The following is a 15173-nucleotide window of genomic DNA, read 5'->3' on the forward strand; positions in this document are numbered from 1 at the left end:
TCTGAGGCAGGTCCTACCTGGGAGTAGGGAGGAACGGCTGCCAGCAGAGACTGACAGAGTGGTCTCTCAAAGGGACGACACGGGTTCACCAAGAGGAAAAACTTACTGTGGAAGAATACACATATGGGATCGCCTGCATGGAATCAAGCCATATGGACACCTAGCCCATTAAAGGGGCTGACCAGAAACCTGGGCAAGCTAACACGATACTGGGCCTGGCGTTAGACTGCTCCGTCCAGTCTGACTGCCGGGGTGCTGGAGGATACTCAACCAAGGTTCGCCGACCAGGGAACTTACTGGAGGAGGAAAAGGATGCGCTCGCATCCCTGGGTGAGGGGGAATGGTGCAGCAAGTGTGACGCCAGCCTGCTCTTCCCGCCACTTATCTGTTACCCACACGGGAAGAAACCGGCTCAACGTGGAGACTGTAAAATCTTGTGAAGGTGTTCGGTGTCACCCAGCCCGCAGCTCTACAGATGTCTGCCAGAGAGGCGCCGTGCCCAAGCACATAGGAGGAGGCAACACTCTGTGTGGAGTGAGCCCTCACCCCCAGGGGGCACGGCTTACCTTGGGAATGGTAGGCCATGGAAGTGAGCGCGGTCAGGAGCGCTGTCTTAGAAGACAGGAACTTAAGCTCAACTGAGTCCAGAGGCTCAAAGGGATCCCTCTGAAGGTCAGCCAAGACAGTAGAGAGATCCCAGGAGGACACCAGGGGTGGCCTAGGAGGATTCAACCTTCTGGCACCCCTCAGGAACCTGACGAAGAGATCGTGCTTTCCCAGGAACCGGCCGTCCACTGCACCGTGATGTGCTGCGATAGGAGCCATATACTCTTTCATAGTGGAGGATGACAGCCTACGCTCCAACCTTTCTTGCAGGAAAGAAAGCACTACTCCAATCGTGCATCTTCGGGGGTCTTCTCGGCAAGAAGAACACCAGTTCATGAACAGACTCCACTTCAGAGCTTAGGCTTGCCTCGTCGAGGGAGCTCTAGCCTGAGTGATCGTGTTTACCACCGCCGGTGGCAGATCACTTCAGTCTGCCGCGTCCCGTCCAGGAGCCACACATGGAGGTCCCAGAGATCTGGACGCGGTGCGCAGTTCCTGAATCAACCCTGGCTCGGAACTACCCTCGTGCATTTGTTTGAGTGCCTTGGCTTGGTGGACCTGCAGGATAGCCATAGCATGCAGGGCAGAGGCGGCCTGGCCTGCAGCACCGTAAACTTTGGCCGCGAGAGCACCCATCAGCTTACAGGCTTTGGACGGGAGACGTGGACGATTCCTCCAAGTGGCGGCGTTTTGCGGGCACAGGTGCACTGCAGCTGCTCTTTCCACCTGGGGAATGTCTACGTACTCCCTAGCCACCCCGCCATCGAGGGTAGTCAGGACGGAGGAGGGAGACGAGAGGCTTCTGGCCGAAAAAGGGGCCGTCCACGATTTCGTCAGCTCCTCATGCACCTCCGGGAAAAAAGGCACCAATCATCCAGCTGCGACGGCTGCCCGGGAAAGCATGGCCGTCAACTCCGGGTCCAATTCGGTGGTGGCGACAACACCCGAGGGGGGCAGCCCCGCCGAATCTTCATCCTCGGAGGACGATAGCCCATCACGACAACCAGGAACAGCTTCTTTCTTCCAGTCAGATCAGAAAGGCTTTGTGGAGAAGAAATAATTCACCCACTCGGCTCCGAAGCAAAAATCTGAATGAGTGGATGCACCTGTCGCCAATTTATACCCGTATGCATACCAGTGGCTCAGGTATGCAAAATCCACAAGCCAAAATTCCTTGCCATTTTCTCCTAAAGTCAGAGTGGATTGGGGCTCTCAAGTAAACCCCCTAAGTCGTCACGACATAACTCGTAGTGACTCTGTTTACTCTGTAATACGGAACTCTGTTTTTGTATTAATTATTTTATATTAAAACATTTTGCAACTGAAACCACATCCATGTTTTGTATAATTGAAACACGACAATGTCAAAGGTTTTGGTGAGTTAAGAATGAGGTTATAATGTCGCAAGAGCGAAATTTTTATGTTGTAGAGTTAAAAAAAAGTAATGTTCCTTAAAAGACTGGCCTGATTTGAACATAACTTCAGGCTGTAGATTTTCAGTAAAAATCACTGTCTTCGTCAACTTCAAAATCAAGCACATGCAACTCGTTTTTTTGTATCCCACTTTCTTCCTCCTCCTCCTCATTCTCTGTGCTGTTTCTGGGTTCTCCTCTCTCCCTTTTCACAATCTGATGATATTCCTGATAGATTCCATTCAGAGCCTGTGCAGCCTCTACAGATACTTTCAGTTTTCCCACCACATCCTGTTCTTCATCCGCACTAACAACTGAAAGACAGAAACACCACAGTCATGCATTTATTTCAAGTTTAAATGTAATCTCTTTTCATAATGACTGAATCTTACCATCGATTTGTTCTTCAATAAAATCATTTCCAGTCAGCAGAAGTTCTTGTAAATCCAAGTAGGCATAGCCGACATCTTCACATTCTTCTTGCTCGTTCATGGGCTCACTGACTACTGTGAACTTTAACCTAGATGATTAGAGAGGAAAAAAAACATAGAGGTTAGAAGAACTTTATACATTTTTCATTTTATTGCCATGTGAAACGGTCATTATTTTTATATCTATCATTATCTCTCATTTTCTCTCTGTTTACCTGCCCTGGTTGGGGTCTGAACCTTCCAGCATGGTGTAGAGGTAATGTCTCAGGGGAGCTGCTTCCATGCTATCCACATGGATAACTATTGATGATAATAACATGTTAAAGAATATGAAGTTAGTTTTTTTATCACCTTTTTTTACATTAATACCAAGTTAATATGTTAAATTGTTAAATGCCATGATGCCTTTGTGAAAAAGAAGTGTGCTTAATTTTAAAATATGCGCACTTCAAATCTTACAAGAAAATTGTAATAAAGCTGTACTTGCAGGTAATATATTAACGAAATAAAAGGCCACTTTTATTAAAGTAATAAAGTAAGTACACTTACATGACTGTGTTTCTTAACACACTTAAGTACATTTTTAAAAAGTGCCCTTTGTAATAATGTTGAATTAAATGTTTTACTTTAAAGTACATTTTAAAAAAAGAAGTGCACTTATTTTGAACATTTAACATACCAAAGATACATTTAAAGTACTTTATTATGATGTATGATACCTGTAGTGTGTTGTCCAATATTGCATTTAAAGTTAATATATTTTAAATGAACTAAATTGGAAAACATAATTGATTTTCAATATACAGCTAATGCAAGTTAAATGTACGTTTGGGCCAATGTGGGTGGGTCTCCACAGAGTGATGTTAAAACCAGTTATCGCGTTAAAAATGTTTATGCTTCATTTACATAGCCTTCCTTATATGGTATCAGCCCATATATGGGTTCATTTGAAAGCTTGGAGTGTCTTCTTTACAAATAATACCATTCCTTTTGGTTTTTATATTCTAGATAGCTGCCGGCTAACAAATTAGCGCCGCTCTGGACCAGGGATGATGCAATGTTGTCATGGAGAGATGCTCTGGATACAGGAGTGCGGTAAACATTTGAATTTGAGTGTGTCAAATTTAGGCAAAAATACCAAAAACGCCCCAGAGAATAAGTGGTTAAAGGACATGTAAGACACACAAGGATAATTTCACTTTTGTGACCTTACCTCGTGTAAAGTTATAATGTATTTCCTCCCCATCTGTTGGTTTACGCAGGGACATGGGCGTTTCTGTTGTCTCCATGGTAATACCTAGAAGGCGGTACTCTACATAAACCTGATGCACTGATTGGTCAAGTGCAACACTGGAAGAGCGGTTAAAAGAAAGTGACAGGATTTCCACTCTGAGTCTGTCTCCCTGTGAGACACAAAGACAAATATATGATTTTATAATATAGAGCTGACTCTTTACATCTAAGACCAGAAACATATACTATGCAAGTACATGAATACCAGCTGGATTTCACAGAATGTTCCAAAATGTTTTAAAAAGCAATTAATAGTGCAATGCAAGTATGTGTTGCATTCTTTGAGTTGCCACAAGGGGCACTTTAGACGATTTACATTATTATAATAACGATAAAAGTGATCCTCCGGATTTAAATCTAACTATATTGTATTATAGTGTTCAGTCATTTAAATGACAATGTTGAGAACTATATGGTATGGCTTTAATTTCAGTTAATAAAATGTTTTGATTTCAAGCAGTTTACTGTAACATGATGTCGTTCCTTATTGTAGTTGAAAATGACTTGAGGTAAAGATTTTTGTTGAAAATTACTAAAAAGGTTTTAGTCATATCACCTGACTCTTAGTAGATTAAACAGGCGGCTGCTAGAAAAATAACACACAATGCTTTAATCCCCTATTGAGAAAGCCAGAGGCGATTTATTTTTTTTTTTTTAATGTTTGACATTCTATTTTATGTAACATGTCTGTTGTCTGTTAGTCAACTGTATGATCATCACCTTTTTATGTGGTTTTGGTGGGTGAGGAATTATGATGACATCACTTCCATTTGAATCTCTTGATTCATCAGACTGAAGGGCATCTGTGTCATTTTGAGCTATTTTGGATATAAGAGGTAAAAAGAAGCTTTAACTCACTGTTTTGTAATTTGTGTAATGAATAAGTGACTTCTGAGGAAGAAAACTCACTTCTCTCTTCAGTTTCATCTTCCTGATCTTCATATTCCTGTTCCTCCTCCATTTTAAGTTGCTTCGGGGAAAAAAAACATATTGAAGACTCTTTTAAACTGACTGATTTAAATACTCAGTCGACACTAAGTATTCTTGTTGCATTTCCTTCTCAGTTCCTTACCTGTGTCGAGTCGCTTCGATAGCTCCTTTGGCTGCGAGGGGTGCTCGGCAATGAGACCGATGGTCTGAAGTCCATAACTCGATTGGATTTATGCGACTTAATAGACATGGCAGGACTCAGGTAAGGTGCTGTTGTGGGTTTCAATTTGTCCTGAACGTGCAACACTGCAGTGCGGTGTTGCTTCCATCTAACCGACCTTGAAGGTTGAGCCAAACTAGATGGAGGTTTCTGATGATAAGACGTGGGTTCAGTGACCTGAATGGATGGCGATGGAAGTGTGATTGAACCGCTTTGAGGGCTTGTAATGGGTGTGGATGGGTGAGTGTCAGTGGTCTTGGCTCCATGTTCTGGTGGAGGCCGAAGCTGAGACTGAAATTAAGTTGAAAGACTGCGATTATATTTTTCTGGATTATTAGACGTGTAGTTTCAATTTTGTAACTATGCTCCATCTCTCACTTCTAAAATTTTCTTAATACTGTAAAACTGAAAATACTGAAAATGGATGCCCAATTCTTCCACAGTTAAATATAGTGAGCTAAAATGGTAGACAAGTATGTACATCTAAATATATATTCAAAATATTATAAAATGCAAATGACAAAGATGATCCAAATAGCTGAAACAGTTGAGATTAAATGTTATAAAAGGTCAATTATTAGTTAACAACATTGATAATGACTCCTTTAACAATTAGATTTTCATTTAATATTATATTTGTATGTAATATTTATTGATATAATTCATTTAAAAATGTAACATGAAATGTGGAAGTGTGAATGAAATACCATGGCAAGTTATTGTCATTCACAGACACTCACCCTGGGCTTTGCAATGGGTCTCTGTGAAACCTCAGCACTGGGCACCATTCTCTCTTTCTCTACTTCTTCTCTTTGTCTTGAGGGTGCCTCAGATGACTGGAAAGGGTACTTCCACCTGAGAGTGGCCCTCACCATTCCTCTTGGACTGCCAGCAGGGTCTCTAAGCACATAATCACCTGACAGCAGGGAACAAAGTAAACATTACTCACCACAGTTAACCTTTGTCTTTGTGAATATTGGTTGTGGTTCTAAATTTTAGCTGAAGGATTTTGATTCCTAGTGAGAGAAAAACATTTTGCTACTTTGTTTCTCTTGGCTAAATCTCGGATAAGGTTTTTTTTTTTTATGATCCTACTAAAAACCACTGGGCAAAAGTTTGGAACAATAAAGTTTATATATATATATATATTATTATTATTATTATTATTAGAATGCAATTTATTCCTGTCATGGCAAAGATGGATTTTAAGCAGCCATTATTCCAGACTTCACTGTATGACTTCACTGTCATACAATCCTTAAGAAATCATGCTAATATGCTGATTTGATGCTTATTTATTATTTATCATCATTGGTGCTCAATTATTAATGATGGGTCTGTATCTTAATTATCAGTGTTGTAAATATTTCACAATATTACTGTTTTTACTGTATTTTTATCAAATAAATGCAGTCTTGGTGAGCATAAGAGACTTCTTTCAAAAACATTAAAACCATCTTAATTATTCCTAACTTTTGACTGATAGTGCATGCACAGAATTAAATTCCCAATTATATTTTTTTATTTAATCAAGCTTCTGTTTAATTGCATCCTGATCGGAATGATTACCTCTGATTGGTCTGCCTGTCGCAAGGCCTCGTAGTGGGATTGGTGTCTTTGCCAAATATGTGGGAGGAGTCTGACGTTCGCTGTCATCAAACACATACACCCACAGGCTGCCCACATTCAGGTATTCTAATAAATCTGTGGTTACAGCTAATGGATAGCTCGCTGAGTCTTCAAAGACAGGATCCACACAGCATTGAATTATGGGTGTAGAATGAGGTGGTAGGTCATAAAGGCGATATGTTAAGTATGCATCAGGGAGTAGTCCTGGCCAGCGGGTACTGAGGCCCACACAGCGCTCCAGTACCACCTCAAGCTCATTGGGTATCCCTACGCCATAATCATGTATTTCCTGCAACACACACACAAAACGCATGCTTATCAGTTTGAGGTAATACATTCGGTAACACTTTAGTTTAGGGACCAGTTCTCACTAGTTACTTATTAGCATGCCTATTATATTGGCTGTTTATTAGTACTTATAAAGCTGATATTAATGCCTTATTCTGCATAACTATATTCTATGCAGGTGTTCTATACAACTGGTAATGTTTATAGCCTCTAAGCTGCTTGTTTTCATAAAGTAAAAGCATAAAAAGACCAAGGGCTGTTGACCTCCAAAAATTGGAGGGATAGGAATTATTGTTAAGGCACTTTTGGTGCTTCTATTTTTCTGTTTTATATATTTTTTTGACTTACTGTATACTTTTACTGCATGGAAAAGAGCAACTTTTTTGCACTTAATTGTACTGAATATACACAATATTTAAAGTATATTTTAAAAAGCTGTACTTTGAGATATCATGTTAATGAAATAGAAGTCCACTTAAGCGTACTTAAAACCAATACACTTTAATGACTGTCTTAACACACATAAGTATACTTTTAAAAAGTGCACTTTGAAATAATGTTAAATTAAAAGTTTTACTTTAATGTGTTTACTTAACATACAAAAGGGCATGTACATTTAAAATTTAAATTACAAAGCTTAAACAGAAATGACATTAAAAGTGTATTTTAGTTACCCATAAATGCTTCTCAGTACACGTTAATCATATTTTAAAGACAATAGAGGAAAGTACGAAATTACAATAAAGACGTTCAACTTAAAGGGGTCAAAAAAGACTCTAAAGTTCAGCTAACTGCATTTAATATAAATTTAAAGTATAAAACATTTCCATGTTAAGTTAAGTGCCTGAAAACTTCCTTAATAAGTACTCTAAAGTACTATAAAAGTATACATTTTAGAATAGGGAACAACTATTCACTATTAACTATGACTTTTCCCTCAATAAATTCCTAATTTGCTGCTTATTAATAGTTAGTAAGGTAGTTGTTAAGTTTAGATATTGGGTAGGATTAGGGATGTAGAATAAGGTCATGTAGAATAAGGCATTAATATGTGCTTAATGAGTACTAATAAATGGCTAATATTCTAGTAATATGCATGCTATTAAGCAACTAAGAGACCCTAAAATAAAGTGTTACTGTATATAGTATATAAAAGTACTATAAAGTGTACATCTTTTTCACAATGGCAGGTTTGAAACCAAATAAGTGTGAGAAAACAACTGAATTTTCATCTTAGGGTGAACTATGCTCTCAAGGCTTTCCTAAAAAGCCCTGTCCCCACCATGTGGTATGTGGTGGCATTTACCTCTGGTTCCCCATGAGCCCATTCTGAACCTCTGGTGTGTCTTATAGCTATTCTACTTGTGGCTCTTTCCATTTGAGGTTCTGTGAGTTCCACCTGAGGGTGTAAACACACCCAAAACTCAAGGATTCCTATAACTTCCCCTTCAGCTCCTGCAGAATAAAGGGCAAAATGATCTTAAAAATTCAGTGGGAAATATTATTGCAATGAAGAGCTATAAAAGTGAAAAGAATGCCAAATCGAACACACCTATATACGCATATAAAGCTTTTTTACTGCAAAGTTCATGTGACCTTATTTTATATTACCTGTGATGTTGGTTCTGTTTTTCATTCGTTCACCCCTGCGCTGTAGAGCTCCCATCAGAGAAATCCTCGCTCTCCCACGGGTCATAAATTGTACCCCTCCAAGCGCCTGGTGCAGTTCAATAGTGATGGACCCATTCTGAACCCTGAGCTTCTCCAGGTCGAACTCAGAGAGGGCGTAATGCGAGGTGAAGCCATAATTTGGCTGTCCACCTGATATTAATGAAGTTGAGAGGGTTTCAAAGTCGAGGAACCCATAGGTGCAAAATGTTGCAACACCTTGGTGATCTCCTGTGCCTTGTCCCATTAGTCTCAATCCCAGAGGTGTAAAGGTGGCTCCTGTTAGATGGATCTCCAGAAGAGATTCTCCTCCACGCAGCTGTGTGATTATGGCGCCCTCTGCAGCAGGCTTGACTGACTCTTGTTCCAGCCCTGTCCAGGTGTACTGCAGGGGTATGGTCTGCTTATAGTTTCTAGGGCTGTACGCTATGTCTTTGAGCTGAGCTAAAATAATAGATGAAAATATGATGTCATCATACATGCATTATTAACTGGAAATAGAGCAATAGGGGAGAACAGGGCTAGTTGTCAATGTCTTATGTACTATATTCAATATTTCTCAGTGTAGGTTTATTTTTTAAAAGTCAGTGTCTATACAGACATACATATTGTAATTGTTATTTTTAAATATGAAATAATATATATATATATATATATTAGGGGTGGAACGATACATGTATTCGTACCGAGCCGTCGCGGTACTGACATCTCGGTTCGGTGCATGAGGCCTTACAACGAATACAGGCAATTCACCCCCAATCCGCAGCAATGCAACGCTGTTTGATAACCGGCCGCCAGCAGAAGAACTTGAAAACAAAGCCCACTAGACAGTGACCATTGTGCTGACTCTGAATGCGTCTCTCACAGACTGGCAAAGGAGTGTACTTTAAAGGCTTCCTGTCACAAAAATTAACTGAAACTCAGCATAGGCTACGTTACGTGTCGCATACGTGTTACATGTTGTTTTTTCCTCTTGTTTATCTGTAAACTAAATAAAATATATTTCAAGAATTTATTCATATACATATAATGTATGTATGTATGTATATATGTACTGCAGATTATATATATTTAACATAATGTTATAATATTTAGTATTTTCACATCTAGGTGGAAAAAATTGTAATTTGCGTTACAAGCATTGTTACCACTTGTGACATCTAGCCCCAATCTCTTGTATATTGTAAACCTCTAACCTTGTAAATTGCTGATTTGAAGGCTTCTGCTTTTCAACAATTTGTGTTTTTCACCTGCCCTCCTTCTATTCTCCTCCCTCTCTCTCTCAAATTTTCCCATAACTGTCTTCATCTCATTCTATAAAAGAAAATAGGTGTAATGGTTGATGTTTTGGTTTATGTGGACTGAAAAGAGCAATATTCTGAGCAATATATGCGACAGTTGTAATATACCGCATTCTCACTACAAATGTGTGTGTACCTGAAGGTCAGCATTTAGTCGATGCTGCAGTAATAATAAATCCCTTGTTTTCTGGAGTTCCAAAACAGTTTCTGCATGTGAAGCCTGTACTGCAGTCAAATCCTTTGATGTTTCCTCTATCTTTTCGTCTGTTTTCAAGAAACACATCATCCCTTGAGTCTCCCGCTGCATTCTAAAGGCCTAAGAGTAGAGCACACAAATAAAGAAAGAAACAGAAAGAGGGAATGAAAGCAAAATGTTATTATATAGCTGCTTAAATGTTTTGAAATATCTAAAAATGCAACTTTTGAAACGAAACATCTTACCTTAATCTGCAGCAGAGTCTCACTCAGATCTTCCACACTCATATCAAACTCCTGATAGAGAACGAAAAACAGAATATGGACATTATTCTAATGAATTGAATATCTGGCCCAAGATTCTGCTTGAGAAGTAAATTTTAGCCCAATACAGCAAATTTTACTTTTGTAACAGAATCCAGTTTTTCTTGCAAAGATGTGACTTCCTGCCTGTGCTGCAGGACTTCTCGCTCCAAGCAGTCATGTTTTTCTCTGAGGAACATAACCATATCTGAAACACATTCAGTTTATTAAAAAGATGTGCATTAACACATTAAAGAACTAGAACATTTGATACATTTAGCATATTGACAATCCAATATGACATGCTGACTACACAATGTCCAGGAGTCTCTGTGTACACAATATCACATACTAAAGCTGCTACGATGAGCACTTCCAGAATAAGCTGAGATGTGGTATGGAAATGATGCTGCTAGTCAAAAGTCTGGCAATGCATGAGTCTTACCTCTATCTCGTGCCTTCTCCTTCTGAACCTGGTCATTCTCTTGTCTCATCTGTTCCTTCTCCTGCTCCAGCATTTTCTTTTCTTTCCTTTCTTCCTCCAGTCTTTCTTCAAGCCTCTGTACATCCTCTCTCCAACTCTCTTCACTTCTTTTGTCTTTTTTCTCATGTTGTCCTTCTTGATGGTTCTGAACAGACATAGTGCTATGGCGGAAACCAGTGAATTTAAACATACAAAAATTGTAGGCCTTTTTTTTTTGGTTATTTATAGGATGTTTTGGGGGCCAAAAAGACATAAACCTACAACCAGGTCCATAGGCTAGGAAACCAGTGAATTTAAACATACAAAAATTGTAGGCCTTTTTTTTTGGTTATTTATAGGATGTTTTGGGGGCCAAAAAGACATAAACCTACAACCAGGTCCATAGGCTGAATACAAGGAGCCTGTGACAAAATTGTATGGATAGGCCCAACTGACCTTTCAGAAGATAAATATATGAAAGCCCAGATCAAAACAGTAATCTTGAAAAATGTAAGCGTTGGATCAGACTTGTTGTTCTTATGATATGTTCTTATGATGGTCATTCATTTTACACTTCCATGATTACATGATATTTTCTCCATTAAATAAAAAGACTGTGATAAAAGCTTGTGTGTTTGGGCAGTTTTGTATAACACTAGATCAAATTTACATGTATGCTTCATTGTCAGAAAATTTGAGGAGAATATTTGGTTAATTTCCTCTGTAAATCTGTCTGACTTCTTGACTTTTGGGTAGATTTCCCAATTTCTCCTTGTAATTTCACTATTATCTTGTATTCTACAGTTATAGTTAGTGTTTGAGCATAGCAACCTGATACAAAAGTTTGTGCTTTCTGATTTTTGCACAATCATAAACTATGATAAACTACATTTTATGTAGTGCTGTCAAACAATTAATCGCGATTAATCGCATCCAAAATAAAAGTTTTGTTTGCATAATATATGTGTGTGTACTGTGTATTTGTATTATGTATATATATAAATACACACACATGCATGTATATATTTCGGAAAAATATGTTATGTTTATATATTAAATATATTTATTTATTTATAATATAAATTATATGAATATAAATATAGACATGTAAATATTTTCAAAATATATACTGTATGTATGTGTATTTATATATACATAATAAATATACACAGAACACACACATATATCATGCAAACAAAAACTTTTATTTTGTATGCGATTAATCACGATTAATCATTTGACAGCACTCATTTTAAGTAAGTTATTCCAAAATCATCAGTTACATCAGCTAGTGAGCCGACTGGTGCCATTCTTTTTTTTGACGGACATAAATTGAAAAGCGGTTGGCATGGTTATGTAACCACTAACATTAGGGAATCACCTGTCCATTAAAATGTCCCTGGTTGTCCCCCCATCAACGCCCCTGCCTACCACCTGAAACACTCACCACTCCAGAAGTGAATCATAGCTATTCTTCAGGAGGTTCCTCTCCCCCTCCAGGTCTGAAACCCTCTCCTGAAGCTGAAAAACAGATGTTAGTAAAAGACTGCAAACACGAAAACTTAAAACAAAAGAGCAAAAGTGCAACTCGAACAGTACCTCCCCCAGAGCTTGCAGTGAAAGTGTGGCAGCATTGAGCTGGCCCTCAAGTGTCAGCACTCTCTGCTTCTCCTGTTTCAACAGTTCACTCAGCTCCTCCACCTTCCCCAGCAGTGCTCCTTGGCTCTCTTTTAAAGACCTTTGGCCCTACAGTATATTTGCCCATATAAGACAAAAAAGACATACAACAGAACCACATTTATCCAATATTATTCTCAGACATTGTACATGTTTGTATGATACTTTTTGTGATGAAGAAAGAGTCAAAAGTGCAAAATTTGGGAAATGTTTATTTTCAGGTTAAGCTTACCTCCTCCAGCTGGTTCTCATAAGCCTTAAGAAAGAGCACAAAGAGAGAGAGGAATGATGATGGTTTGTTTTAATGCAGAAATATAATTTGGAATACATTACACCATTGATTTCAAGTGGAAGACTCATGATCACTATGATGATGTGACAGCAGCTACAGTGAGTGCATTACAATGCCCACCATTTTGGGGACTAAAAATGTGATGTGCACATGTGTGCACCAGGATTACACAAATGGTATACAAATGATGACTTTGTACTGTACAATGTTCTCATTACCATTCTGGTGCATTATTTTTTCAGTCAAGCCCAAAGCAGAGACAAGCAATAGTAAATGCACTATCATTTAAACAGATAATATTTTTCACTTTTTTTGCTCAGTTTTGGTATTATGGCTCACCTCCTGAAGAGCAGCAAACTTTTCCTGAAGGACCAGAAGGGAGGTGCTCTTTTCAGAAAGCTGCTTCTGCAATCTTATCACATCTACATTATCTTTTATAATGAGTCTGTAAAGAAGAATAAAAATGGTTACATGCATGCTGTGTTGTTGACTGATTCTGAATAGTAACTGAATGAGCATGAACACTAAATGTGATTGACCAGGCTATTGTAAATGTATTACTGATTAATAAACTAATTATTATTACAAGCTTTATCCTACCTGTGTCCATCGGCTTGTTGCTTGCGCAGGTCTTTCACAATACCTTCAATTTCTTTCTCTTTGTCTCTGAGTGTTTCTCTAAGAGACTGAGCAGACAGCTCCAGCTCTGCCACCCTCCCTGGCTGATTTTCTATGATGGTAGATCTGCTGAGAGAGAGAAAAAAACAAGCTGGAAAATTAGAAACATGGATGTAAAAGCCAGATATGGACAATAAAGCACACGCAAGGTAATACACTGCATTAGCAACACATTTGTTATTTGATTATTAATAGCATGGCAGCAGTGTCCTATCATATGCATACGGATCATCAGGAATATATACTTAAATTAAGTCTATTTTAGGCTAAATAAATTAGCAGTCTTTTTGTGTGAAAGCAGATCTAGAGTCTCTATGAATTCTGCCATATGATTAAGAATGCAAATGTTTTTAATATATATTTTTTTTTCTTTCCTACTTTCTTTTTTTCTTTGTGTGCTTTAGCTGAGTTGCAGGTATATGAAGCAAGGCACTATACTGTGTTTTGCAGAATTGCAAAGTATGTAAACACAAAAACATCCAACAAACCTGAGTAATGCAAGTCTGCATATAAATAGGAGAAAGAGGCAGGAACATTGAGGACAATATTTTTTGTGTATTGACCATCACTATTACTCAGGTTATGACTGTTTAGTCTTTTTTTTTTTTTAAGTTTGCAGTTTGCTGTTTGTAACTCACATAGAATCCCATAAAAATGTAGATGATATAAATAGTATCATCCCATTCATAACATATAATGAACATTCATGACCTATTTATATGTTATATATGTTGTATGTTGTAAAAACATGGTCAACTTACAATCTGTCTATCTCTCCTCTGGTGTCTTCCTGTGAACTGATGCCATAGCGGGCAGGAGCAGTTTGGGCAGCTCGTCTGACCCCTCCGTCCCCATCCACACCTCGCCCTGAGACAGAGAAAGAGAGAGTAGATACTGAATCAAATCTGGAATACAACACCAAATAAACACCCCTTACAAAAAGTACTGTGGTGATTTATTAAGTACTGATTTAGTACTGGCTTATTAAGTCATTCTTCTTTATATTTACAAGCCACCACTGTATTACCATGGTGTATGTCCAAAGCAATACAGCAATATTACCAGTTTATCATGCCCAGTGACTCCTCACCTGTTCGTGGCCTGTAATGTGTCCTGACGCCCAGGTCTAAGATGTTTTGTTTGGCTAAACTGAGTTTGCTCTGCAGCGCCCGCCTCTGACTCTCTAGAGTCGCTACACGAGCCTCTAGCTCTTGAAGAGTGTCCTCCAGCTCTCCATCCCTCCCAGCAGACGGAGGGCCTTGCTTTAATCGCAGCAGTTTTGTTGACAACCTGAAATAGACAAAACTTACATGAAAGCACTAATCCTTTCTAGGCTGTGCCAATTGAGATTAATGGAAATGATGACAAAAGCTTTCTCCTGGTATTATGGATCAGTTAGTTAGTGTTTGTGTAGGCCTACCTGCGTAGTTTTTGCTCTTGTGCGCGGCTGTGTTGTTTGAGAAGTGTGTTCTCCTCCTGTATTCGGAGACATTGGTCCTCCAGCTGCTCGCGTGGTATTCTGAACAATCGCTGGCGATCTGTATAAAGACAGAGAGACTTAATGACCCGAAGGACTGTTTTTACAGTATTTGCTCAGAAGTTGCTCTTCCATAGCCCAGGATACTGCAAAAGTAGTTCACAATTATGGTAGCCTATATTTACTTGGAGTATTGTTTGTTCTAAAAAGGAGATATTAAAAATAGGCGCAAATGAGAATTATACAATGAGAAAAATACATCATTATAAAATGTGGATTGCACAGTTGGCCAACATTCATGATAGATCAT

The 15173-nt window shown here is 38.7% G+C and overlaps 1 protein-coding gene across 2 annotated transcripts in view; it reads right to left on the reverse strand.

Annotated features, from left to right (window-relative positions):
• Positions 1 to 2023: 2023 nt before the first annotated feature.
• Positions 2024 to 15173, reverse strand: part of rpgrip1 (RPGR interacting protein 1) — a 14169-nt gene continuing 1019 nt past the window's right edge. For both annotated transcript variants that reach the window (XM_016555149.1, XM_016555150.1), the window contains exons 4-27: positions 14807 to 14924; positions 14477 to 14676; positions 14148 to 14253; positions 13309 to 13455; positions 13048 to 13153; positions 12649 to 12672; positions 12339 to 12485; positions 12187 to 12260; positions 10722 to 10921; positions 10378 to 10484; positions 10220 to 10270; positions 9915 to 10094; positions 9674 to 9791; positions 8421 to 8921; positions 8116 to 8264; positions 6462 to 6810; positions 5633 to 5808; positions 4815 to 5183; positions 4652 to 4712; positions 4463 to 4560; positions 3663 to 3852; positions 2665 to 2749; positions 2411 to 2538; positions 2024 to 2332 (exon numbers count right to left, since the gene is read on the reverse strand). In XM_016555149.1, coding sequence (XP_016410635.1) covers positions 2103 to 2332; positions 2411 to 2538; positions 2665 to 2749; positions 3663 to 3852; positions 4463 to 4560; positions 4652 to 4712; positions 4815 to 5183; positions 5633 to 5808; positions 6462 to 6810; positions 8116 to 8264; positions 8421 to 8921; positions 9674 to 9791; positions 9915 to 10094; positions 10220 to 10270; positions 10378 to 10484; positions 10722 to 10921; positions 12187 to 12260; positions 12339 to 12485; positions 12649 to 12672; positions 13048 to 13153; positions 13309 to 13455; positions 14148 to 14253; positions 14477 to 14676; positions 14807 to 14924 — 3914 coding nt within the window. In that variant the 3' untranslated portion in view covers positions 2024 to 2102. The remainder of the gene's footprint in view (positions 2333 to 2410; positions 2539 to 2664; positions 2750 to 3662; positions 3853 to 4462; positions 4561 to 4651; positions 4713 to 4814; positions 5184 to 5632; positions 5809 to 6461; positions 6811 to 8115; positions 8265 to 8420; positions 8922 to 9673; positions 9792 to 9914; positions 10095 to 10219; positions 10271 to 10377; positions 10485 to 10721; positions 10922 to 12186; positions 12261 to 12338; positions 12486 to 12648; positions 12673 to 13047; positions 13154 to 13308; positions 13456 to 14147; positions 14254 to 14476; positions 14677 to 14806; positions 14925 to 15173) is intronic.

Source organism: Sinocyclocheilus rhinocerous, unplaced genomic scaffold (genome assembly GCF_001515625.1).
Source record: "Sinocyclocheilus rhinocerous isolate Xijiao unplaced genomic scaffold, SAMN03320098_v1.1 scaffold286, whole genome shotgun sequence".
NCBI lineage: Eukaryota > Metazoa > Chordata > Actinopteri > Cypriniformes > Cyprinidae > Sinocyclocheilus > Sinocyclocheilus rhinocerous.